Source organism: Acomys russatus, chromosome 12 (assembly GCF_903995435.1).
Source record: "Acomys russatus chromosome 12, mAcoRus1.1, whole genome shotgun sequence".
Taxonomy (NCBI): Eukaryota; Metazoa; Chordata; class Mammalia; order Rodentia; family Muridae; genus Acomys; species Acomys russatus.
The window spans coordinates 38,138,593-38,166,498 of record NC_067148.1 but is presented as its reverse complement, the minus strand read 5'-3'; the positions used below and the strand labels follow the sequence as shown (position 1 = coordinate 38,166,498).

Here is a 27,906-nt window from a genome sequence, read left to right as displayed (position 1 = left end):
GCTTTCTTTTTCTTTGTAGCACTCCAAAGGCATCACCCTTGTGCTTCCGGCTTCCTTTTCTGTGCCCAGGCCTTACAGCTTGGGAAGGCTATTTAGAATAGAAGGAAAGGGCGTGGCTTCTTCAGGTCCTCCAGCTTTGAACCCCAGCTTTACTTTCTAACAGTTATGTGACCTTTCTTCTTTACCTCTTTGTGCCTCATTTTCTGACTGAAGGATTACAGGAGATAATGACTTCTGTACTTATAAAAGCACTTCTGAGGGGGTTGTGAAAATCAAATGAGGAAAACCACAGGCTAAGACCTGTCCTCGATGGTGACCCTGCAATGGCAAGGCCTGGGGCCTGGGGGCAGTCCTGCTAATGTGCTGAGCTCCAAATGAGAAACAACATAGTGAGACAAGCTAATTCAGTTAGTCCTAAAGAAATGACTGAGCAATTTCTACAGCTATGGAGTTGAGTTCCATTTTTCTTTTTTTAGATAGGATCTCACTATGTAGCCCTGGCAGGCCTTGAATATACTATAGACTAGGCTAGCTTTGAAATCACAGAGATTCACCTGCCTCTGCCTTCCCAACCCTGGTGTGAAAGGCATGTGCCACTGTGGCCCCAGCAGGGTTCAGTTTTTTAACTTGGCCTTCCTGGGGGATTTAACAGGAGAGCTAGGTTTCAGACTTCAGTGGAGTCTTGTAGCACTTACACTACTGCACAAGTGGCCAGGCTGACACAGGCTCCTCTGTCACGTGGTAGCCCCAGTCTTCTTCCTTGGTGATTGGTCTTTAGGGCTGCTTCAGCCTCGGGCAGCATTATATACCCCTAGCTGAGCTACACTGTTCAAAAGCAAGGCTTCCACTAGTGGTGCTGGTACATGCCTCTAACCCTGGCATGCTGGAGGCTAAAGCAAAAGAATAGAGAGTTTGAGGCCAGCCTGGGCTACACAGTGAGACTTTGCTTCAAAAACAAACAAACAAAACAAAAACAAACAAAAATACTAACAAATTACCCAAATAAACAAGCATCCAAATAAACACTCAGCCCTTCCTCAAGTCCCCAAATCAAACAACCTAAGACGCCCTGCTGGGTTGGCAGATGTGCCTCGCCATGGTAGCAGCCCAGCCAGCACCTTGGCTCCAGCAACACTTGTCTATTAATTGGTACCTAGGCAAGAAAGAGGCCACAATGCCCCATTAAAGCATGGCCTGCACTGGCTTACACAGTCCAGATGCAAGAACTGTTCTGTTTACTCTTCCCATTTATCCTCAGGCTGGAACGTGTCTGCACTGTGTATCTGCACAGCTATTATCCCGCCCCAACCAGCCTCGTTCTGACACAGAAGTCTCAACTTTGGGCCTACGCAACCTTGGGTAAATTATACTAAATAAAAACATTAAACAAGGCCAGGTGGGACTCTGGAAGAAGAAACAGGAGCCAGGCTCCTTGTGCAGCTGTAATGATGCCAAGAGGGTCACATGTCCTATTAACATCGCCACTATTAAAAGGAGTTCAGGATGGATGCTAGGGGAGGTAAAGTAACTTGGCTATTTAAAGTAAAGCAAATGAGCATTTGGTCAACTGGTATACAGACCCAAACCCATCTGCCTCTAAAGTCTACATTTCTCACTTGCTATCTTCTCCCATATGTAAGGGCCCATGCTACAACCTCTCATTGTCTAGATTCAGGCAGATAGATAACAGCAAATGGCATCCAGATGTCAACCTTGCTGAGGACCACCGGCAAAAGGGCTTCTGTCTATGCCCTTGTATTGGGACATGCAGCCCCCATGAATGGCTAAACACACTGGCCCTGCCAGAATCAGGGGCTGGCTGAAGATGTGCAGAGGGAAGGGCCTGTCGGAGGCAGGATACAATGTGGAGACTGGAGGGGCCAGGTATGTACATCTGTGTATGAGTGAGAGACACAGGCATGCTGGCTCTACCTTTCCATTCAATGTCAGCCTTCTAGCTAACATAGCTCAACTGCACAGATAACCAGTAATGAGACCAGAACTGAAGCCAAGAGGATCTCACTCTCAGAGGATGCTGAAGGCTGAAATAAGAAATGTTAGTCAGCTAGTCAACACAGTGACTGACAGGAATCAAGAGAAAAGGGGGGGGGGGCTGGGGATTCCTGTGTCTAATTTTGATTTCTTAGGGCATGGACCTAAGTATACATTGTCTGTAGCTCTGGTCACTGTGTAGACATTATGTGCAGTTCAGAGAAAAGGCTGGCAGAGAGTCCTCAGCCACATGTTCTACACAGTGGGAGTTCAGAGATGGAACTAGTAGAGGAACCTAGGCATAGGTCTACTGGAAGTTCTGAAAGGCATGATGGGAGAGACTCCAGGTGATAGGAAATACCAAGCCCTTTAGTGGCTGCCTCAGGTAATGTAGTGATTTGAATGAGAACCACAATAGGTTCCTATGTTTTGAACACGCGGTTCCCAGTTGGTGGCAGGGTTTGGGAAGAACTGGGGTGTGCTCTGTTGGAAGGTGTTTGTCACTGGGAGCAGGCTCTGAGGTTTTAAAAGACTGCTGTTATTCCCAGTGCTTGTGCTTGCTCTGTCTGTCTCATGCTTGCAGATCAAGATGTGAGCTCTCACATGTTCCTGATGCTATGCCTTTGCTCTATCATCAGAGACTCTAACCTCTGAAACCAGAAGCCCATTAAATGCTTCCTTTTAAAAGTTCTCTTGGTCACAGTAATAGAAAAGAAAGAAATATATGTAGAGACCACCTAGTTACACCTATCAGTTTATCACTAGTGACAGCCCAAATCTTCAGCAACATAGTGAGTAAAAACAGTGAAGAAATAAATCACCAACTTCAGAAAAAATAAAAATAAAAAAGAATACGTCTTGCTGCTTGTCTATCTGTTGGGTAGGTCTGACAACACCATGAAGAGTAGACACCAGACTAGACAGATACTCATGACGGAACACAAGGAATCACTTTCTGTGTTGAGGGAGGGAGGGCTGGGGCTAGAGGGATTTGCTGGGCTTCCGGAGAACCCAAGTTTAGTATCCAGCATTCATTTTAAGCAGCTCACAACCACCTATACTCAAAAAAAAAAAAAAAAAAAAAAGTGTGTGTGTGTGTGTGTGTGTGTGCACATGCGCACACGCTGCTAGATTCTCTCTTTTATTGAAAAAATTTTATTTGTGTGTGTGTATGTGTGTTCAGGTACGCACAAGTGTAGATGTCAGAGGACAATTTGCCAGAGTTAGCTCTCTCTTTACAATGTAAGTCCCAGAGATCAAACTCAGGTCATCTGCTGGTCAATGTCACTGGCTCCTCCTGGATTCTCTTACTGGCCTCTTGGGATGGACATAGCTAACACAGCTACCTGACAGCTAGGAACTGAGATGGTTACAGCATTTGAGAAACTTGCTCTGGTCCCCAACTACAGCCCTGAGGTACATAGGTCCAACCTCTAGTTTAGCACTTTCCCCAAAAAGAATAATTTCAGCTCACATCTGACTGGTGCCCTGGAAGCTGCATGGTATGAGCTACTTTAGCAGAATGAGGCTCTTGGTCTGAGACCTGGTCATCTCCCAGCGGTCATACTAGTGTCCCACACAATGGAATTAAGTAGCACTTTTGTCCTGCAGTACTTAAGAGAGTTAATAGAAACAAAAATGGGCCACAATGTTTTCATGCCTCTATCACTCAATTTCCACTGAAGGTTGCATCTTACATGGTTGTAGCCCAGGAAATTGATGTTGGCATAATGTCCAGATCGGGGCCACTCTGCATACACGGCTGGATCCCTGTAGCTGCTCCTGCCACTCAGACACAGATGGGAGGACACGGGACTCTCTCCTGGCCCCATCAGCTCTAACACCCAGCAACTATGCCCCGGGTCTCCTTGTCTGGAATTTTGTCATTTCAAGAATGCCTTATAAATATACTCACATGGCATGTTAGCCTTTGAGAGTTGTCCTAAATTGAAGACATAGTCTATTTTTAAAGTTTGTAGAGTATAAGCTGTGCCATCCACATCCGACAAAACAAACGGACTAGTGGCAGAAGATGCATCTGTAGTCCTGCCCAGTGTGTGATCTTACAATTCCTCAACCTCAAGCCTCGGTTTCTTCATCTATAAAAATGGGTATGAAGTCTGAGGGTGAAGGAAGACAGCATGTGAAAGCACTTGGCAAGTAGAAGGCTCTCAATAAATTCTAGCTGTTTGTTATGATTGAGAAAGAGCCAAGGAAGCTTCCGAGCTTTACTGAAAACAAGGCTCTTGCCGGTCACAGATGATTAAGGAAATGACCACACCAGCCCTTAAATGACCCCAGGTTTTTTGTTCCCTGTGTTCCCAAGACCCCAGCATGGGACCTCGACAGGGTGCTTCACATAGGCACCTCTACAAGTGCAGCCTCACGAGAACAAGTGGCCCTGAAGCACTAGATTCCCTGGGCTCAAAACATTCCGGGTGGGGGGTGGGGATGGGATGGAGGAAGGGCTGAGCACTCTCCCTCCACTCACTATAAAGGCTCTTGAGCAGCCAGGCTTGTGGGAGGCCCCTGGGAGCTACTGAGCTCAGAGGAGTGGCCAATATCAAGAGGACAGGGGTCAGATGAGTGATTGAGTTAGGTGCTGCCTGGATACCCCTAAAGCTCAGCACAGCTCAAAGGCTGCAGGGTGAAGAGGGATGATGGTCTGCATTGCACTTGAGGTCACTTCTACTCTAATTAATTATGGAAATTTGGAAAAAACAACCCTCCCCCCAAATCACATATGCAAAGACTCTGTTATACAATTGAGAGAGCACTCAGTGTCCAGCCTTTGAGTAGCTGGGAACCCAGCACAAATGGCTGCCTACATCTTAAGCAACATGCCCACGGCCCATTGAAAACAGGACAAAACTGGGCATTCAGGACCTGTCATGATTTACTGAAAGTGGCATTGTCTGTGCTTCTGCATGGCACCAGCAGGGGTGGGATGGGGGCGCTCCTCATGATGGCAGGGTCACTCCTGTGTCTCCTGCTCCCTGGGACTTTTCAACTTCCCTGGCCAGTATTCACTCTACTTAGTTTTCCTCCTTTGAAGTTAGAGAATACAGCCTCATCGATCACTGACACATTGGGCTTCAAAAGAACTGGGAGTGAATTCACTTTTTTTTTTCCTCTCTCTCTAACAAGTGAGAAAGACTCAGCTGGGAAGAGTGAGTGAGAAGGAGATGAAGAGGGAGAGGAGCAAGCCAGGACTAATAGGGCTGGCTGGGGTTCCCAGTCCCACAGTGAACAACTGGGGTTGGGGTACTCCTGTAAAGTGTCCTGCCCTGCTCCACTCCTAAGTACCTGGGCAGCTCACAGTGGCCACATCTAGATCTGCTTGCTAGTCTTGCTAGTCTAGCGGGGCAGGGAAGTGTAGCACCTTCAGGGATTAAGTCCTCCTACATATTTCACTGGAACACAAACAGAAGCAAAGATGGGCAAGACAGTTTTCATGTTCCCATCACCCAATGGATGTCTGCTTGTCCCTTCTAGGCAGATGGCCTCTCCTGGCAGCACCATTTGCCCCTACTGTGCAGGCAGAAATTCGTGGGTTTCCTGATGACTCCCCTACTCTCTCACCTGTTTCTTCCTCTCAGCTATGGTCTGATGTCTGATGACCTCTAAATGTCTCATGTGATGTCCTATCCTGAGCCTGTCTAGTTGGGTCTCTACGGAGATGGGCCAAGACATTTTCGAACATGGCAAATTAATGCACTAATCTGTCTGGATCTGTTCAGAGGAGCCATTCCTGAACTGTTCTCTCTCACTGGCCCTCCCTGACCAGAACTGGAATCTTCTGCCTGCCCCATTAATATTCCAGCACGCTCACTCACACTCTGAACCCTGACACTTCCTCAAGTCAGGGCTATGTCTCGTCTGATAAACAGTGACTAACACTGCATTATCAGTGCCTTCTGAACGCTTTTACTGCTCTGTACTTTCCCATGGATGAAGATGGCCGGCCTCTACTTAGATTGGCTGAGGGTGGTCATTTCACAGATTCCTATCAAACATTAGCTGCATATCCTTCCCAGGCAAGCAGGCTTTGGCCTCTCACCCACAGCAGGCTTTCTTCCCACCACACTGCACTCCAGCTGTTCAGAGAAAAACCTGGTTCCAATGGCAGTTGTAACCCACGAGCTGCCTTGTTGACTGTAGTTTTTAAAGCTGCTCAGCTATGAGATTAAAGCATGATTGAGTGAGTCACTGACATGGGTGTTTGCATGTAATCGGCAAAGTCTTGCCTGGCACCACTCACCATCTCCCTCTGTGATAGTCAAGAGGATTTATCTAGAAAGTTGAGAGGTTTTTCTCTTATCGTTCTGCTACCTGATTGAAAAGATACAATCCTCGGTTTTATGCCAAGTCTTAAGCCAGAGAAGATCTACTGACAAGCCACTGCTGAGGTAACTTGTGAAGCATACACTTCTTTGCAGATGGCCCCTGGAGGGCACTGTGTCTGGCACAGCTCCCAGGTCTGACTCACCCCAAATCTGCTCAGGTGTGTCCAGCTCTGTTGGTGGAACTGTTTTCCAAAAGAAACTTCTGGGCCTGGAAATGTGTTTATAAAGAAAGAAAGTAGAAATAAATTCTGAAGCTATAAAACTTCCAGAAGAAAATCTGTGCTTCTAGGTTAGTCAAAGATTTCTCATGCCAGGAGTTAGAGGAAGAAGCACTTACAAAGAGGAGGCAGGAGGCTCTTGAGTTCAAGGCCAAGACTGTTAAAAACAAAATGAATAACAAATAACTTAGATATAGTAACATAAGGACAAAATGTAATAAACTAGACTGCCTTAAAATTAACTTATTTTCAAAAGAAGGTGAAGAAAGGAAGGCAGGCAGAAAGACTAAGGCAAGAGAATGAAAGACTGGGTCAGATCATCTGCGGTGTCATACGCCTGGTAGAGGTTCTAGCTAAAAGATCAAAAGAACCTTCAAAACTTAGTACCAGGAAGCCAAATACCCCAACTAAGAAATGGGCAAAAAGTGGGCCCGGGAGATGGCTCAGCCAGTACATGTTTCTATGTAAGAATAAGAATCCAAGCTCGATCTCCAGGACCCACATTAAGAGCCAGGCATGGTGGTGCATGCTTGTAACCCCAGTGCTGGGGAGGTGGAGACAGGAAGAGCCTTGGGGCTAGTCTAGCCAAATTGGTCACTCTGAGTCCCAGTGAGAGATACTGTTTCAACAAACAAGGTAGAGGGTGCCTGAATAGTGACATCTTAAGTTGACCTTTGCCCCTGCATGTGTGTACTCATTCATAGCTTACCAGGGGCTAAGGAGGACAAGTGAGAAGGCCTGGCTACCAAGGGGCACACATGGAGTTTATTGGGTGATACAACTATTCTATTGTTTGACCATGGTAGTGGTCATATGACTATGTGCGGAGTTTGTGGGCCTGTACACTAAAAATGGTGGGTTTTATTGTATATAGCTCTACCTCCACAGGGAAAAGGTGGTTATAGTTGGTCATGGCAGAGGTCTGTGCTGATGGTGTTGGAAGTCTCAGGAATGTAGCATTTGCTTTCCACAGACCTCGCAAAGAGAAGCCAGAAAGTTGATGGAGACACAGAAGGAAAAAAGGCAGCTCTAACAATGAAACACCATTTCCAAGTTACTTAAACATTAACAGAGATAAAGCAAAGCCACAAGCTGAATTTGCTGAGAAGAGCAACAGCATAGTACTGTTAGCTGGTGGGGCAAAGCTCAATTAGTCCAACCTCTGGAAAATACTCAGAAGCCCAAATGCTCTAATATGTACAGTATAGAGTGTTCTTACTGGGTAATGCGTGGCCAATGGCTACCTTTTCCTTGTTCTTCCTACAGTGTTTATAATGTAAATATATATTACTTTTAAACAAAATAATCAAGGTTAACTTTAAAAACTAACACAAAAAAGTTCATTTTCTTCAATCTACTAATTTTAAGAATGTGTTTGTATTTCTAAGTGATTTGTAAACTTTATGTTTAAGGATATTAATTACAAAGTCATTTACAGCAGCAAAAACGGTAACCATCCCAAGTGCAACAACACCAGCAAGTGTTCGGCATGTAGGTCAGTTTGTACACTGATTTGAGTGCTCAGATTTGAGTGACTTGGAATGTGACATGCAAAATACCTGCTTTCCTTCCTTGCTCATGCTCTTGTTTTCCATCAAAAGGCAGAAGACCCTTGGGTCTGATGTGTGAGTCTAATAATGCTCATAAGTTACTCTGACATAAACAAAATGTGAAAAATGATAACTAAACATGGTTCCAACAAGATCAAGCAAGTTGATATAGAAAACCTGCTTCAGGGCTGGAGAGATGGCTCAGTGGATAAACATGCCTGGTGCCAACCCTAACAACTTGAGTTCCATCCCTGGGACCCACATGGTAAAAGGAGAGAACAGACTCCTGCAAGTTGTCCTCTGACCTTCACTTGAATGCTGTGCTGTGTATCCCCCCAACCCCAATAAATAAAAAAATGTAATAAAAATCCTACCTTATATTGTCACATTATGTATTTCCTTTGTCTTGGGGCTAGAATGTTTTTGTCTGTACAATATGGTGATTCTGTTTGTTTTGGTTTGGCTTTTTGAGATGGGTCCAAGCTGGACTCAAACTCTCAGTGTACTTGGAACTGTGGCTTTGAACTTCTGATTTTCCTGCTTCTACCTCCTGAGTGCTGGGATTTCAGGTATGTGGCCACTACACAGTTTATGCTGTGTAGGGGACTGAACCAAGGCCTCATGTTGTTAGGTAAACACTTAACAACCACACTATATCCCTGGCCTGGTGACTGACTTTTTAAAGAAAAATATCCTTGCTTGGCAAAATAGAATACCTGTATCTTGTCCCTTAGACATTTCTGCCATTGGTCCATGATATCCACAGGTTCTTAAGTGACAAGGCAGCATTTGCAGGAACTTAATGTGGCAAGAGAGTTTAGCACAGAAAATGAACAGAACAGAAGGGCTTTTGGCTTAGGAAACAGAGTCCCCAGCACACTAAAGAATAAAAATTGAAATCAACTGGGCCAGTCCCAAGAAGCAGTCATGGTTGAAATCTAAGGATCAGCTGCAAGAGTTCCCTTTCTCCAGTGCAGGTTTTACCAACGTCAAAGAATTCCATGTTTCTTATGTAGCTGTTTGGCTCACATTCAATTGACGTACGCGTGACATGGAGGCATGGCATGGGTGTGCAGTATGTCCTGTGAATAAGAAAAGTCCCAGGGTTTCCTAACTGTGAGTATAATTGCCCAAAAGACAAGGTCCCAGAAGGGCCAAATTTCATTTTATCTGTCAAGGCCACTAATATGAAAGAATCTCATCTCTGAGGAAATAAGGGTTCTGGCCACGCCCTGTTCAAGTCACAAAGGCTCTTATGCCTCTTCTGGTTAGCATGAGAGCCCTCTCTCCCTTTCATTATACCCTGGGAAGGTCAGGGACTTGTGTTTGAGTCACCTGGGGTTTATTCTAAACTCTCTTCCTTTCTTAAAAAGCCCCAAAGACAAACACAATGTCTTTATCTGATGGCAACTATTTCCATTCTAAGCAAAGCAGACCTCTTTTGTGTGTGTGCGTCTGTGTGTGTGCATGTGCGTGTGCGTGTGCGTGTGCGTGTGTGTGTGTGTGTGTGTGTGTGTGTGCGCGCGCGTGTGTCCTCTCAGAGACTGAAGGCTGCCATTCCTATCCAACTTGTTCCCTCCCCACCCAGGGCTGAGAGGAGCAGCTGATGGTAGCTCATCTAGAATTGTCTGGGGTCAGTTATGGGTCTGGCCTTTTCAGGCCAGCATCTCTCTTCTCTGGTGGGTGGAACCTTGGGAGGTCTCTGCCTTTCTGGAGAGTCCTTTCTGATACTCCCAATGGGGACATCCTAATCTGAGAGGGAGCCCCGAAATACTCGATAGCTCTGAAGTGCTGACAGCCCTAAGGACTGAACAAAGCCTTCTGACTCCTCACACCTGTCAAGGCAGCTCTACTTGAGAAAGTCCTCACCACATCTTGTTCTACATGCTGGATGCTCTGGCAAAGATTCAAATATCAGACAGTTTCTTCACACAGGGGAGGGCAGCCCTAGTTCCCACTGTATAGTAACTCTCTTATGCAAACACACCTCTGCTCTATGGCCTTGGTTTCCATTCTCCCCACTGTAACTAGCAGCACCTTATTTAAAAGAGCAGCATGTATAACATTGTTTAGAGATCTGGAACAAGTGGCTTGTTTAAAAGCAGCATGGATCAGGGACTGAGGATACAAAGATGAATACCATGTTGTCTTTGCCTTAGGGGAGGAGACAGGAGTACAGATGGAAGATGACAAGGCAATTGGACAATGTGGCAAAGACAAGCAAGAAGTGCTAGGTGCACCGTAAAAGAGAGGACTACCCAGAGGCTGTAGCAGCAGGAATGCAGCAATGCTTTTTTTTTTTTTGGCCTGGAAGAAATGAGGCTGGACATTGCATGTAGAAGGAACCAGAAGGAAAGCAAAAACTTCTGGAGGTGGGCTGGAAGCCAAGCTTGCTTTCTAGAGTTGCTTAGAAAGCAGACCTCTTTTGTTAATTGTTGATCTTAAGGCCTGGGCTGTTGGTGTTCTGTTCAGGAAGTTGTCTCCTGTGCCAATGTATTCCAGGCTCTCCCCCACTTTTTCCTCTAACCGATTTAAAGTCTCTGGTTTTATGTTGAGGTCTTTAATCCACTTGGACTTGAGTTTGTGCATGGTCACAAATATGTGTCTAATTGCATTTTTCTACATGTAGACATCCAGTTAGACCAGCACCATTTGTTGAAAATGCTATCGTTTTTCCATTGAATAGATTTGGCTTCTTTGTCAAAAATCAAGTGACCAAATGTGTGTGGATTCACAATTAATTAAATGGGACCTCATGAGGCTGAGAAGCTTCTGTAAGGCAGGAGACACTGTCAACAGAACAAAGCGACAGCCTACAGACTGGGAAAAGATCTTCACCAACCCTACATCTGACAAAGGTCTAATATCCAAAATATATAAAGAACTCAAGAAATTAAACACCACCAAATCAAATAACCCAATTAAGAAATGGGGCTCAGAATTAAACAGAGAATTCTCAACAGAGGAATATCGAATGGCTGAGAAACACTTAAAGAAATGCTCAACCTCCTCAGTCATCAGGGAAATGCAAATCAAAACGACACTGAGATTCCATCTTACACCCATCAGAATGACTAAAATCAAAAATTCAAGTGACACCACATGCTGGTGAGGATGTGGAGAAAGAGGAACACTCCTTCATTGCTAGTGAGAATGCAAACTGGTACAATCACTTTTGAAATCTACCTGGCGCTTTCTCAGAAAAATGGGAACAGGGCTTCCTCAAGACCAGCTATTCCACTCCCTGGAATATACCCAGAAAATGTTCCACCACACAACAGAGACATATGCTCAACCATGTTCATAGTGGCCTTATTCATTATAGCCAGAATATGGAAACAGCCTAAGTGTCCCTCAGTAGAAGAAAAAGATAAAGAAACTGTGATGCATTTACGCTATGGAATATTACTCAGCTATTAAAAACAAGGAATTCCCAAAATTTGTGGACAAATGGGTTGAACTAGAAATGATCATAATGAGTGAGTTCACCCAGAAGTGGAAAGAGTCAAATGGTATATACTCACTTATAACTACACACTAGCCCAAGGGATATGTCCCATGAAATTCTTCACCTACCAGGAAAGTGGGATAGATGTGAAGACATCCTATTGGGACTCTAGGTGAGAGAAATATGGGAGAATGGGAAAATAGAAGGATCCAGAAGGTCCTGGACACCTACAAGAAGAACACTATGATGTGCAGATCTGGGCCTAGGGGTTCTGCTCAAACTATGGCACCAAACAAGGATAATACATGCAGTCAGGATCAAATCCCTACCCAGATCTAGCCAATGGACAGGACATTTCTCTACAGTTGAGTGGAGAGTTGGGTCTGACTTTCATATGAACTCTGGTGCCCCATATTTGACCACGTCCCCTGGATGGGGCGGCCTGGTGGCACTCAGAGGAAGGATAGCAGGCTACCAAGAAGAGACTTGATACCCTATGAGCATATACAGGGGGAGGAGGTCCCCCTCAGTCACAGACATATGGGAGGGGAGTAGGGGAAAAGCGGGAGGAGGGAGGAATGGGAGGATACAAAGGATGGGCTAACAATTGAGATGTAATATGAATAAATTAATAAAATATTTTAAAGAAAGAAAGAAAGTAGGCGGCTTGGCAGAGGCCTGTTGACCAAAGGCAGAAGCTCTGGCTTTAGGCCTCACTACACTCTGCCTGGGAAGGACTCCCAGCAGCCAAGGTAATACCCGCGGTGGAGAAGTGTGGAAGTGCGTGGCTCCATCTTTGGCTACTCTTTGTCTCCTTTCATCTAAACTGTCTCAGGGGTAGATGGAGACACCTTTTTTCTCAGCCATTTCCAGTCTCTACTGGCTCAGGGCTCAGAGGAAGAACTGCCTTGGGCTCTTCATGATGCTCATCAGTGGGCACTGCCTTCCCCTTTAATCCCTTCCAGTCCTCAAACCCAACTGGTTTGAGATGCCCTCAGCCCCCTTTGCTCAGTCCACATGTTCTCCTCTACCTCATGTGACGTCTTAGGGGCCATCTCCCACTGCCTATGCTCCTTCCAGAGTTAGAGGAGAGAGAGCCCAAGAGGCAACTCATCCACCCATCACGGGCCAGTGGTCATGTGTGAGTCAACTTCTGAGATAAACAGGATCTGCTGAAGTTTTTAGAAGTGTGGGAAATGGCTCTATGCCACGTCATAGGAAGAATGAGTGGAGGGAGAGTGTAGACGATAATAACGAGCTGCCCAGAGGAGTTCACCTGACAAGGAAGGATGTGCCCCAGTTTTTATATACCAGTTAACAAGCCGCAGACAGTGATCAGGTCATAGAAGTGGCTATAATTAGTTATGCATAACTAGGTCAAGTTTCAAGGTTGTTTCCTGCCCATGCCTTAGGATGCAAAATATGACTATTTTCTGTAATTCATATGAAATTAATGCATAGTAACTAAACCGATTTGTTACTCTCAGAGGAAAGTTTCTGTGAATGCTGTGTGTCCCTATCGTGTGTGGTGATGGTGCAGCTCCCTGCCTTTCCTACCACCCATGAGAGTCCAGGTGCTGAGAGCTGGATCTACAAATGAAAATGGAACATTTCAGTGAAAAGTGTGCTTTCATGAAGGCTATGAAAGTAAATGGGAAAGTAGAAAAATCAGCAAGTTGCTAACTATCTGAGTGAAGCCACCTGCGATCAGCCCTTAAATGGAAGACCTGAACGTAGCAGCAGCTCACTGAACCACAGCCTCTACCCTACAGAGACGCAGTGCCAGTCTTTAAGGTGGGGGGAGGGAGCCATAGATAATGGAGGCATTTTCTTTAGTCTAAATTGCTGGTTTTTCTTATAATTATTCACATCAGGCTAACACAAATGACTCCTGTGAACTATTGCAAACAGGAAGTGAAAGGCACAAAGATAAGATAGAGACACTGTCTTCTGAAGATCAGAGGAGACAGCAAGCTCTTGGTGTCTTCAGGCTCATGGATGTCTTCAGGATTCTAAGGATTAGCACACTTGAGTCTGGGGCAGGAGTCACTCAGTCTCGGGTTCCGCACATACTTCCAACCACCCCTCCATTCCCTCATTCTGGGTGGAGTCTGTCTTGATGCTTCTTATTGTCTAGTGGTTTGCTGCCTCCCTCCCCATACCTGAAACTTCCCACTCCTCATCTTACAGTCTCAGCACCTACCACACACGAGGCTCCTCCTACGTGTGTGTGTGTGTGTGTGTGTGTGTGTGTGTGTATTTTTAAAGTTTTTTGAGACAGGGTTTCTCTGTGTATCCTTGACTGTCCTGGACTTGCTTTGTAGATGAGACTGACCTCAAACTCACAGTGATCCACCTGCCTCTGCCTCCCAAGTGCTGGGATTAAAGGAGTGCGCCACCACGCCCGGCTGGCCATGGCCTATCTTGTGCTTTAGTATGACACAGGCACTAGGACTAAAGGAAAGCCAGAAGAATGTGCCCATCCTTCGCAGCTGCATCCAGCTGCCAGTGAGAATGCAGCTATGGTGGAGAGAAGGACCGCGCTGCTGTGTTTAGCACTGTGGGCAGGTGCAGGGAGAGAAGCTACCCAGCTTCCTTATAGCCTGTTCTTCCTGGAGTAGTCCCACCCTCAAAGGGCCAGGGGAGGTGAGAGGGAAGGCTGCCCTGAGGCTGAGGATCCCACAGAGGAGAAAAGAGAGTGCTGTTTCTTTGGCTTCATGCTGGTTAAGGGGCTGGACCTTAAGGAAGGCAAAAGAACTGGTGCTAAAAGGAGTCACTCTTTCACTTCCAGCCTCCAACTGGACCCACTAAGCATGGTACTAATCAAAAGAATAATTTACTTAATTGCATGGAACCATCCTGAGAACTCACTTAGCCCACTCTTCTCCATTACCTAGCCTGGCTTCCTGGGGAAGTGGTAATGAGCTGCTAAAGGCTCTCTGGGTAATAGAGCTGAAAAGCTTGCTGGTCAGTTAAGCAGGGCTCAGTGATGTGTGGGCCACAGGCTCACCTGCTTTGTGTGGCCTGGGAATGAAGAAGGATTTTTACATTTTTAAATGGTTGAAAAATAATCAAATGAAGAATAACATTTTGTAGCCCGTGACAATGATATGAAATCCAAATTTCAGTGACCTTCACATTTTACTGCTTGTCAACTCCCCCCACTCAGTTGCAGCACTTGGTACTTTCACACTACCAGGCAGGGCTGAACCACAGAGACAGACCTTATGGGCTAGGAGCTCAAGTCATTTACTATCTGGCCATTCCTGAGAGAGCCTGCCAGTGCTGACTGAAAGGCTAGATTAGGTTAGGGTCAAACATAACAGCATTGCACAGCTTGAGTCCCAGTGTATTCAAAAATGGCTTTCATTAGTAAAGCTACCTTTACAAAGAAACTGCATGGAGCTTGGGCCTCAAAATTGTGTCAAGTAGGTTCCATGGATGACAGAGCTGAGTGAGAGCTTAGTAAAGGCTCCTTTACTTTGTAGGGATTTGCCCTAAATTTTCTTCACTTGACTTCCAAGGCCCTCTGAACTCAGAGAGTCACAGTTCTAACTGCCTGCTGAGGGACCCTGGCTGACCACTGCAAGCCTCTGGTTTGTTTCTCATAGAAGCCTTAACCTGACTGAAGAGAAATAAGAGAGCTTCAGAAAGTAGTGGGTGGAGTTTCCTGACTTCAGCCAGTATTACTAAGATGTCTTAGTACAGAGGATCCCTTTGGCCCCCCACTACCTTATCACCACATCCGTCCTGAAGGCAATAGCTAAGCTAGAAGTCCAAAGGGATACAGGGTCTTAGGCGCACCAAACCAGGCAGTTCTAGCTCCCTCCCTCGATGGCAGCTGCTGAGGGCAGGCCTTGGCCTGGACAGGAACGAAGCTCTCTGATGGCTTCCCTTGCACCAAACTCAGGATGTGGATATTAAAGACCACTATGCTTTCTTTCATTCCACACACATAGAAGTCTCAGCCCCATCATGAGAGCCCCCTTTTAAGATGCAGGAGAGACATATAAACAAATAATTAAAATAAAGTGGCCATCTGTATCAAGTCCTTGAACTACCCTGCCAACAGAAAACATGGATTCAGAGACAAGCCACTCAGAAGGGACAAACTGACCAAAAATCACAAAGTAGTCTTGGAGGCCTATGTAGCATTTGGGGCAGTGGCACAGAGGAAAATTCTAGAATATAACTGTGTTAAAATCGGGGCCAGCTCTTGGTGAGCATCACTTAGAGAGTTACTCTGCCTCAAAGCAGCACTTTAGAGTGCTTCCCAGCACAGGCCAGCATACCAGGCTGGAACAAGGCTGTCAGCTGGTGTCCCAGAGGCCTGGAGCCGGGCAGTTGGGCTAGGCTGAAGTTCACTATCCAGATTGGGCCAGCAGCTGAGTTGCTGACTGCAAACACCCCAAGCTCAAGTTGCTCTGCCGGTCTGCATTTATCAAGCCTGTATCTCCAACTCTGCAAACAGGCACCATATTAGTGCCTCGTCTTCCACCCTTGCTCACTCTCAGGGTCATCAAATACTGATTTCTTGGAAAGGCAAAGCCTCTGCATTGGCTGAAGACCTATTAATTGCTGTTGACATAAAAGGATGTGCTTTTTTTTTTTTTTTTTTTTTTTTTAAAAGGACTGCCACCCAAAACATGGGCACAGTGAACTACGGCAGACAAAGCTGCAAAGAACAATTCCAAACAGCAGGCCACTGAAAAGGCACCAAGGAAAAATGGACTTGTGAGGGTAAAGAAGGCAATAAGGACAGGAGAACAAATGCAGTGGCTTCTGAATACAGCCATTTAGCTGATTTATAAATGGTCTCACCAGTGTCCTTGGCTGCAGAGATTGATGTGCCCATCTAATGTGGGGGTCTACAGACTTGTTTTCTGGGGAACTAAGGAATCAACTCCAAGGACACAAATTCATTATTTTCAAACCTTAATTAACTGGAACCTAATTAGGTTTGTGAGGGTGTTTTTCCTTCTCACTTTAAAGGCAAACTTTTTTTTCTTATGTCAGCATGGTGTAATAAATGGAGGCAAACCAAACAAGGAGCTACTTGGCTGTCTGGCAATAAGCAGCCCTTTTACCTGTGGGGACCTCAGCCTTCTAATTTATGAATTAAGAGGGCCACTGAGGTATATATATCTAAAGTCTTTTCAGGAAAAAAAAAAAAAACCCAAAAACCAAAAACTAAGTCTCAGACATGCCAACAGCTCATCCTCTCTCCACCAATAACCTGTGGTCATTCCTTGATGACCACACTGCTTCTAATGGGAGGGAGCAGAAGTTTCCTCCTCACCCCCACCCCAGTTCACAGATGAATTAATCCACTTGAATTTGTTACAGAAATCTGACAGCTCAAAATGGTACTTCAGAAACTCCCTCATTTGCTGAGCTTGGGTAACAGTTGATTTGTCATTGTAAAAGTCAAGTAAACAAGGGAATTATTCAGAAGAGGCACACATAAATATACAACTTAACATTTTGTATTATAATTTAATTTATATAGATAAACATTTCTTCACCATTTTTGAAAAAAGTAAGACTTTAAAAAACAAAAGCTGGTACCTGGTGTAGGTGGCTCATACCTGTAATTCCACCATTTGGGAAGCTGAGGCAGGAGGCTAACCATGAGTTCAAGTCCAGCCTGAGCTACAGAGAGAAAACTAAATTTATTATTTTCATTTACTTTCTCTCTCCATCCTTTCTTTTATTCTTTTTATTTTTTGCCACAAGGTCTTGACATACACCTTATGTGGCTTTGCATTTTCAATCTTCCTGTTTTGGCCTCCTGAGTGCTGGGATTACAGGTGTCAACATCATAGATTTCTATAGTCAGTCTCTCTCCCTTTCTCTCCCCCCCCCTCCCCCCCGCTCGGAAATTAAACTCAATTCATTTTTCTGAAGACCTCCCTAAGCCTCACAACATTTGTAAAGTGATTTGAGTCTAGATGCCTCCTGAATTTTAGGATTTCCCAGCTTCTTACCTAAAGAAAAGAAATTTTGACGACTTATCTCATCCAGGTCTTTCCAAAACATTTATGTGTTTACAGAATAAACAGCTTCCTTTTGAGACTTGTATTTGGTAAGTCTGTCGAATATTTAGTCAAAGGATAATTGCAGCAACCTGTACAAGTGGCACACCCAGGTTCGGGAGCACACACACAACACTGCAGGGATCAGAGAAGAAGAGGATGGCAAGGAGCCCTGTGCCATGCTGTAGGCACCAAACACTCTTTTATGCAGAAGGAAGGGTAAATGAGCACTGGCAAGCTGCTGAGGGGCAGTCGGGCAGTTATGAAGGCAGGTGGAGAGACTAGATGTAGGCTGGGGAGGGAGGTCAGAGACGGGTTCCACCATCATTAGCATTAACTTAGCCACCTGGAATCAGGGACGAACTGTGGGTGGAGATGATGACAAGGCAGGCTCCAACACCAAGTGTAAGGCAAGGAGCAGAGGAAGAAACCTCTGCGAGAGGACACACTGGTGGCACAAAAAGACCCACGGGCTTCACAGAGAAAATCTGGGAGTGCTCCTTCTGTTTCTACTTCATGAATAGTTTAAGTAGGCTGTAGACCTTCAAAAGTCTATGCTATGACTCCATCTGGCCCTAGACTTTTCTTTTTAGCTGGAAGTTTTGTTTTGTTTTTTGTTTTTTACTATTTCAAGCTCCTCATTTGTTATGGGTCTGTTCAGGTTACTGACTTCTTTTTGGTTTAATTTTGGTGGTTTGGCTGAATCTAGAAACTTATCCATTTCATTTAGATTTTCCAACTTAATGGAGTACAGGTTTTTAAAGTATTCCCTTATGAAACTCTGAATTTCTCTGGTGCCTGTTGTAATGTTTCCCTGTTCGTTTCTGATTCTGTCATTTGGGTCCTCTTTATTTCTTTTGGCTAGTTGGACCAAGGGTCTCTCAATCTTGCTTATCTTTTCAAAGACCCAGCTGCTAGATTCATTGGCCTCACTGGGGTGCGCCCTGGAAAGTATATCTTGTCTCTGGCCCCTTCACATGTCTGTGTCTCTCTATCTCTCTCTGCTTATTGGCTGCTGTGAGACAAGCAGCTCCGTTGGGCCACATGCTTCTCACATGTCATGGCCCCCTCACTATGGGCCAGAAACAACAGAGCAAAGTTCCAAGTGCCTCTGAAACCATGAGCCAAAAAGTCTTTCCTCTCTTGTTTTTTCCAGGTACCTGTCACAGCAACGTCATCTAGCAAGTGAGAATTCAATCCTGGACACAGGCTTTCCAGGTAAGAGCAGCTGGGAGTCACAGAGCTACCTACACAGATACCATCTTGCCCTGACTCAGGTTACCATGGTGTGGTAGAGTGGCAGGGTAAACAGGTAAAGAAGAGAAAGAGACTACTAGGCTGCATATCACCCTTGGGTTTTGGACACAAGCCAGACTCAAGATTGCACTAAACAAAAGAGACTCAGTGACCTGATCTAAACGAAGTGCACCATCCACAAAGCGCTGCTGGCGGAGTTGCTTTGCAATGCTGTGCAGATTCAGGACTGCCTGTTGCACCTCCTCGCTGCTATGTTCTGGAGAAATGGGGGGCAGCTCCTCCTTGGAGATCTTCTCTGTCGGATTTTCAATCATGCTCTGGGCATGGTCGTAGCTCAGTTTGGTGCAGGAACGGATGATTGTGCGGCCAAACCACTCCTCAAGGATCTGCAAAGACAGATAGGCATTGCTTACTCATTTGCACACACACTCAATGGAGCACTGAGCGTGTGCTCTGGCTGATGTTACATATATGAACAAGACGCAGAAGCTTCTGCCCTCAGGCAGGTTAGACTACCAGGCCCAGGCAGAATTCAACAGATAGGTGAGGTTATGGTTCTCGCCAGGCACAAAGCAAGGCCACATGGGAGATTTGCACTGAAGTGTTTCCATTAATTTAGATGAGTGGTCATCAGTGTCACAGGTAGGGAAGAGAAGATGGGGTAGCTACCTAAGACATGGCAGATGGGGCTCTGAGTGCTAGCTGATGGCTTAAAGAAAGCAAGAGTAAGAAAGGAGCCCAGCAGCTGTGTACACACCACATCTCCTTAACACAGCATCTACCCCAGATGGAGACAATGACCTTTTCGATCACCCTCCCTGAAAGGAAGAACTGCGGCTTTTTGATAATGATACCATGGGCACTTGCAGAACAGCAGCTGCTGTTCACATGTTTATCTACTCAGCACAAAGACCTTTAAAAGAAGTCTGGAATTATTAATATTAGACTTTAACTTCTCTTTAAAATTTCTAAAACCATACTTTTCAGATTATTCCAAGAACTATCTCTATTGCAAATAGTAAGAGACTCTACGAGTCCATGTCTTCTACCATGGCAAGCAGGCCTCACATCTGGCACTCACAAGGCCTGCATGCTATAGGCAAGGACATCTATAGAGCCAGTTCCAGGGACTGACAAGTAGTCTGGAGACAGATGCAGTTAAAGGCCTCTACAAGAAGCTATCCAGATGACCCAGGCTTGAGCTCCAAGCATACCCACATTTCCTCAATGAGCCTCAGCCTGCTTAAGAAGGCCATGGCTGTGACCTCTTCATTCTTGTGGTCTCAAAGTTTCCCTGGAGCTTTAGTTTCTTTCCTTTTCTTCACTTCCTTCCATAATGAGGCTCCCAGGCCCGGCCATGTGTACAAGTGTGCTGGGCAACCTGTTTCCAGCCCGCTCACAGGAGGTGGCAGCTTACACTCTGTGCCACCTTTCTTATTCTTATACTTTCCAGTGAGCTAGCTCATGGGCTCTTTCCCATACCCAGGTCATGGCATATGGCCTCCTGCAGCCTGCATCCTCTTCCCTAGTAGTGAAGGGGGATCTGTTGTCACACAAGCTGGAGGAACAAAAACTGCTTTAAAATCTAACAAACATTCCTGACAAAATCTCATGGCAAGCTGTACATAGCTCTTAGATGCCCTTCTTCCTGTATGCCACCAAGTGTCCTAGATCTACACACCTGTTGCTTCCTTGGTACCCTTTGATTGTTGAGCCTTAACTAGGAGCCATGTGCAACCCTAGGGAGCTCTTAAAGTGTATTATATGCCTACTATTCCCCACCAAACCCTGTGCACATGGCCACGAACAGTGCAACATCTTACTGAAGCACCTGTTCTTGCCTAATGAGCACTTCTGCCTCTTTGCTTCCTTCTTGGTCAAGAGAGGAATCCTTTCCCCACCACCCACAAGGACACTACCAAACTTTCTTCCTCAGTGCTGGTCCCCACAGCGCCTTCACCTGACTTCTCTCCCTCTATTTCATTCCTGCATCACTGACATTCTGTGACATTCTTCACATACATACAAAGGAGAGACTTTTGGAACTTCCTTCCTTCCCCAGCCAAGGCTGCCTGGCTTTACCATGGTTCAGGACTTGGGGGAGGCAGAGCTGACATGCCCTAGAACAGTTCCTAGCCTGGGAAAAGCAGCTTTGAAAGTACCTCTGGGAAAGCCAATAGAAGGACGCCAGCCAAGGCAGCTGCCCACAGAGAAGGCAGCAAAGACCCACATGGAGGAGACCTGGGAGCAGCCAACCAACCCAGGGTAGGAGGCAGGCTTTTCTCAATGGAACACCTCATTAATTTCCAATCTGAAAGCTGTACTCATATCAACACCCAGTCCATAACCAGGGCCAGTGGCAGAAGACAAAGAACTTTTCATGGAAAAGGTAGGAAAAAAAAAAAAAAAAAAAAAAAAGGAGGAGACACATGGACAAAACCCTTGAGGAGAAAGTGCCCACCCTCCTTTGCAAACCACAGGATTCAGGCCACTCCCTTCTTCATCTATGGGGTGCCACTGTGCTGAGTGTCAGGTTAAACACAGTGTTGCCACAGATTGAAGGCACAGAGCTGGGAAGCACATCGTTTAAGGAGGCACACACACCGAGTCTCCTCACCCCCTACTCCTGATATCTGTAAGACCTAAAACAGCACAGCGCTGCTAGGTCCCACTGCCTTTGAGCTTCACTTTGACACTTTGGGGAGGGGGGCATTCTTTAATCAATTTTGCAGCTAGGCAATCTGGTGGGGAATTCCTAAGAATCACTCAAACTCTTAGGTTCATACCTAAAAATTCAGACTAAAAAATCTAGTGGATAGTGGATGGACATGGACACACACACACACACACACACACACACACACACACACACACTTGTTCATTTTTAGCTGAAGATCATAACATAGAAGGTGAAGAAGCAAAATATACCTCAAATACATATTCATTTCTATAGTTTGTAGATACAAGATGTGGAGAAATCTTTGGATACCCTGTCCTATTACATAAAATTGCTTTAAAAATTATTCTCTGAAAAATATAAACTAGTTGAGCCATCTTTTGTTCAAAAACTACTAATGGAGCTAATTTAAAATGTTAAATAACTAGATGTGAAATGACTTCCACATCTCTGGGCTTCCACACAGAGAACATTTAGTTTAAAAAGCCTGCTAAAGCAGCAAGAAACACTTTCCTGATTGGAATAAAAGACAGGCTGTCTGGACTGGGGTGGTGTCTGGGGCAGGTAGAGTTGATTGCTGCTGCTTCTTACAGCTACTGAAGTTAAGGCCATCCTGGCCAACATGGCCAAGAGGCAAATCAAAAGTGTCAGAAGAAAGTGTCTGGAAAAGACCAGGGCAGAAAGCAGAGAGGCTGGGGGATAGCAAAGGGCAAGAAGTTGCTTGATGATTCTATGGAATGTCCTGTGGCCAACTGGGTAAAAACTGTGAAGTGGCTTCAGGATGAACAAGGGTAGGCCAGAGGGCTAAGGTGACCAAATGAGACTCAGGTTTCTTCTTATAACAGGAGAAAGGCAGCAGGGTAGAGTGAAATTGTAGCAAGGCTGCCACCCTAGAGGCAGCAGTTCCCTTTATCCCACAGGCTTGCTCTTGTTGTGTGAAGGCAGTGACAGGACTCAGCTGGCTAAGGAGTGTGCCTTAGCAGCCTGGCAGCACAGGGCTGGTTCCAGGTCTGCCAGCCTGTTTGGGTTTTAAGTCACTTTGTTTACAGGCTAGAGCTTGCATAGAAAAGAAACTGGAGTTACCTACACAATCTTAGCACTCTTCTGGCTTGTCCTCCAGTCCCAAGAGAGATTGTTAAGTCTTTTTCCATTTTAATCTGTTGGCAACTGTGTGAGGTTCTAAACTAAAGACAAGGAAGCAGAGGAAACCAAGTCTTTGCCACAAATATACCTACTAGATCAGTGGTTCTCAGTCTTTGGGCTGCGGCCCCTTTAGGGGTTGAATGCTCCTTTCACAGGGGTCACATATCAGATATCCTGCATATAAGGTATTTATTTATGTTATGATTTATAACAGTAACAAAATTACAGTTATAGAGCAGCAACAAAAATAATGTTATGGTTGGGGATCACCACAACACAAGGAACTGTATTAAAGGGTGGCAGCCTCAGGAAGGTTGAGAACCACTGGCTGGATGGAGGGAATCGAAACTCTAGCTGAACTGGAGGGTCTGGTGTGGCAAGAAGACAGGAAGTTTGTTCTTATGACAGCAGGTGGAGACTCAGGCAGATATCTGAGGGGTGGCAGGAGGAACCTATAAAGGCTCATCTTTGGAACTGTTTGCTGCACAGGAAGGAAACTGAAGGAGGGGAGGGAGAAAGTGAAGGAGAATGTGGGAAGCAGAGGAGGGGACAGCACAGACACCTTCTGCCAGGCGAGCCTAGGACCCAGCCTTCCTTTGAACAAGTCCAATGGAAGCCAGCTCACAAAGCCCCTTGCCCTTGTAAAGACACCCAGCATGACTGTCTATTCTGTGTTTACTAAAACAAATGCCTTATTTCATTTCTTGAAAATGTTCCATTTTGAGTTCTGATTTTTATCCCCAAATTCACAGGAAAATGAGCGTTAACAACTGAGTTCTGTTGTTCCTCTGATGTGACCTGGGTAAGCCATTTAGGTGGCTTATGCTTCGGCAGGAAACTGGGACATGGGGATATGAGCACAACAGTTCCTTCCACCCCTCTCGCGCTGCAGAGGTCTTCCTACAGGTCTAGAATAAAACAGCTAGGTTCTGACCCTGGTAATGACTAATGGAGAGGTGCTGGGAGTGCTTGCTTTATGATTCTCAGAACTGGTCTTTGGAGCTTAGTGTCCCTCCAGGGCTGCTCAGGCAAGGTATTTTAGCAGGGCGCCTGGGCATGAAGCACAGCACCCAGCACCACTTCTGGCACTGTTGGAGCCTTGCTCCGTGAGCTTGCTATGGACTGCAGTGACCCAGGAAGAATGTAACAGATGCCTTTTCAGGATTTCAGTGGTGGTATCTGGCAGGCCAGTGGCAAGGCATGACAGTCCAGAGGGGTTGTTAAGGGAATGAAGAGCAGTGCCGTGGGGAAGCAGGGCAGAGCTGCCTGAGACACTGCTCAGCTCCTAGCAAGAGAGCAGAATGGAGAAGTGGCCCCAAATTGTAGGACCGCTCACATTTACCATGAGGGAACTTGACAGGGAGCCCATCTAATCACCCTCCCTTGACCCACTGAACCCCATCCATCCCAGAACCCTACCTTTATTTTATTCAAGGTAGGCGTGCTGGTCCTTGTCCCATGGGAGCCCATCTTCCACACACACTGAGTCTTGAGCCTACAACTGTCACTTTCTCATCTTGTCACTTTCACTTAGCCTACAAATACACTCTGATATCTTATCTGCTTCTTAAAAAACAGTTGAGAGAAAAATCTCAAAATGACTTTCGCTTTTAAGTTGTAATATACCATCACTGTAGGAAATTTAAAACATGCAGGTGGGGGAAAGAGAGAATAAACAAATTTACCACCAGGAGAGAATGACTTCTGTTTTGATGGGGATTTAATCTGGGATTTTCAATACCTTGTATGGTGTGTGAGCACAATAAATATCACTCGCTATTTACCAAGTGAATGAATAACTGCTAAGACTGTCAACATGCTTGGGTTTTGGTACGTGGCCCTGGACTTGATCCTGGAAGAAAGGCATTTTAGCTGGGTCACAAGGGATAAGCAGGCTTCCAGCTGGCAGTGGTAAGAGGAAGGGTATGTATAGAGTCTCAGTGTCACAACTCCCTGTTAAGCTCAATGAACCCCTCAGCAGCAAAAACAGAAGATGAGGATCTGGGGCAGGTGACAGATGGCTATGTAGGAAGAGAGCTGGTCTCTAAAGCCACGCTTGGGATATTGGACTTGTGGGGTTTATCAGGACATGTGGTCAGAAAAGGAATCAGATTCAGCTTCTAATGGAGAAACAGACTGGAAGGCTCCAGAATACGACAATGTGGACTGGAACTAAGGTAGTCACTGTGCTAAGAGAAAGGACTGAAGAGAGGTCCTGCCGAGCAGACTGGACTTGCTCCATGTAGCTGCTGAGAAGGGCGGTAGAGATCTAAGGTCTGAGAGCTCGGCCTCTAATAGATCTAGAAAACCAAGGCTTACTTTTAGGTAGCAGCTGAAGGAGGAGTGGGAAGGATGGGGAGAGAGAGAGAGAGAAGTGCTGATGTTAAAGGGGAGCGTCATCTGCACTGGCTTAATCAGAGCAGAGATTTTCTTGTGCGTGCTGAAAATATCCATATTTAAATAAATTAAAAAAAGGCAGGGAGGTCTTCTCATAGCACAGCTTGTCTGCCTTAGGAAGCAGGGTATTTCAATAGGAAGACCGCAGTAGGGAGATGGCAAAGCTTTCTCCACTTGAGCACCACCCCTTCTAGCCTTGTGGTCCTACACCAAGAGAAGCCTCCCACAACCTGCAACCTCAGCCTGGGGCTTTAGCCACACAGGCTTTGCATTTGTTCCTCTTCATTCACCTGGGCTCTTGAAGGGCTGCTATCTTTGCCTCTAGGGCCGTCCATGGCACCCTGACCTCCCACCTGGTCTCAAGCTTAGCTCAGGCTTTCCTGTCCAGTGTCTTGGATTAGCAGCCCTTGGGCCTGGAGTGTGGTACTGAACATTTCATTATGGGCATCTTGACTGTGGGTGAGAGAGGTCACCACATCCCTGGCTTACCAACTGAAATACCTCTCATGTGGTCACTGGGTCTGTGTGACCACAGAATGAAGAGTGTGGTTAGTGGGCCTAGCTCCACAACCCCGCCCAGAGTTCCCGCCCTCATACTTCCTATCTGGTGTGGCCTGGCGGGAAGCCCAGCACCCCTGTAGACCTGTGCCTCTTTACACCTGTCTTCCAGAGCTTCTCGGGCAGAAAGCCTGAGTTCCATATACCGCTTCCAAAAGAAACTCCAAAGGACAATGAGTGTTGGTGTTTACATTTTTCTACTGTTTCTTTTAGGACCTCCATATTCTAGAAGCACATTAGGCCAGGCAGCTCCAATTTCTCAGGTCTGCCCTGGCAGTACAATTTAGACCTGTACAGTGTTCTTTTCTGTTGGCTCAGGTTAGGATGCTTCTATGGGCTTTCATTTTCTATTCAGTCACATTAAAAGATATGTATTTATAAAAATATAAAAGTTATTTATATTTTTATAAAACATTAGAAAACAAAAAAGAATAGAAAAATTACTCATAGTTTTACTATCCAAATACAGCCACTAATGGTATTTTGTTTTATTTTCTTCTGGTCTTTTTCCACTCACCTCTCCCCAAACTTGCCCCCACATCCACCAGAATGGCTGCTGGCACACTGTACTCGTAGTTCCTGCTCTGTAGTTCAGATAATGTTTGCCTCTTCAATCTTGAAAAGGAACTTTTTACCAGATAATTAAGAGCTATAAAAACTAAATTTAATGTGTGTAACTTTATTTGATCCAAATTTGGACCAATCAATTGGCAAGAACCAAGGAAATGCATTATGGACTAGATTTCTGGATGGCATCCTGATACCAGCATTCATTCTTAGGTTTGCTGAGGACGTTGTGGTTTTATAGGAAAATGCCCAGATTTTTAGTCACACATCAAAACACACAGGAGTGAAATGACATGTCTGTGGTTTGTTTTAAAATACTATAGTCTGGACATAAACCAGAGTCTTGACAGTACTGACTCTGGGATACAGGGATGGGGGCTTACTGTGATGTTTTCCTTATGTTATGTATAACCGATCTTTTCCTAATTAGCGTATACATCATTTTAACACTATTTTTCTCTGTTTCGTTGTATTGTTGTTGTTGAGATAGGGTCTTGCTATGTAGCCCTGACTGACCTAGCACTCACTATGTAGCCCAGGATGCAGCTGTCTCAGAATTATTAGGGCTCACTGTATCCAAACACTTCTGTATTTATGTAAACAGGAAGTGTCACTGTTTTTGCTGTATAGATTCATATCTGTTTTGTTTGGTTTGCTTGATCAAACAGTAGTCTTCATCTTCAAAATTTTGTTCATTGCCTCTTGAGTCCCATTCAGGGGCCTATGTGGTCCAGTGCATTTTGCAGCCTGTTCTGTGTGCTGTTGTTTACAGCAATGGTCTAGACGACCTGTCAGGTAAATTATTTCACTTGTGTAGGATGCAGTGGTCACACTGCTGTCCCCTACCATATACTGGCAGTGAAGAAAAAGCTCGTTCCACTTAGAATGTTCTCATTGCACAAGTAAATCCTTTACTTTTTTATGTCTAATTTCAAGTACTTGTCTTTGTCACTGATACTTCATTAGGCAGGAGCATGACCTTTGGAGGAAAAGCATGCACATAGCTAGCCGTGAGCGAGCTGGTAGATTGTATTCTTAGAAAAATTCCACTTTTCTTTTTGCTTTTTGAGACAAGGGTTCTTTGTGTAGCCTTGGCTGTTCTGGACTCACTTTGTAGACCAGGCTGGCCTTGAAATCACAGAGAACCTCCTGCTTCTGCCTTCCTGAGTGCTAGCATTACAGGTGGGTGCCACCACACCCAGATAAAATAACATTTTTTCCCTGAAAGAACAGCTGACATAGAAACCATGGTTACTTAGACTGGGGTATTTAGTACTTCAAGGAAACAACTGACATTGCTTATTGACAATTCAAGTTGGACTGTCACAAAACTAGAATTTTAGAAACCCTACATATGATACATGAGCTTGTGGGTTTCCTAATACTGAAAAGGTTGTACTAATAAGAATAGCAATGACACTAACAATGTGGTTTTAAAATACTATATAATGAAATGTGCCCACAGTTAGAGGTCAGCATGTTAAGTCAGTACTTTCTAAATGGTCAATAGATGTTAAAAAGTCATGCCTGGGTAAAAAGTCTATTCTCAGTAGATTTTTATGTAACCTGATTAACAAAGTTCATCTGATACTGTGTTAGTCTATTCTGGCTGCTATAACAAAATACCACAAACCAAGTGGCTTAAGCCATAGAAATTTATTTCCCACAGTTCTGAAGGCTAGAAGTTCCAGATCAAGTGCCAGCCAGTCCAATCCTGG

At 45.2% G+C, this 27,906-nt stretch overlaps 1 protein-coding gene across 3 annotated transcripts in view; it reads right to left on the bottom strand.

Annotated features, from left to right (window-relative positions):
* Dis3l2 (DIS3 like 3'-5' exoribonuclease 2) overlaps positions 1–27,906 on the bottom strand; it is a 303,393-nt gene that overhangs the window by 45,724 nt on the left and 229,763 nt on the right. For all 3 annotated transcript variants that reach the window (XM_051154243.1, XM_051154242.1, XM_051154244.1), the window contains one exon: positions 18,999–19,232. In XM_051154243.1, coding sequence (XP_051010200.1) covers positions 18,999–19,232 — 234 coding nt within the window. The remainder of the gene's footprint in view (positions 1–18,998; positions 19,233–27,906) is intronic.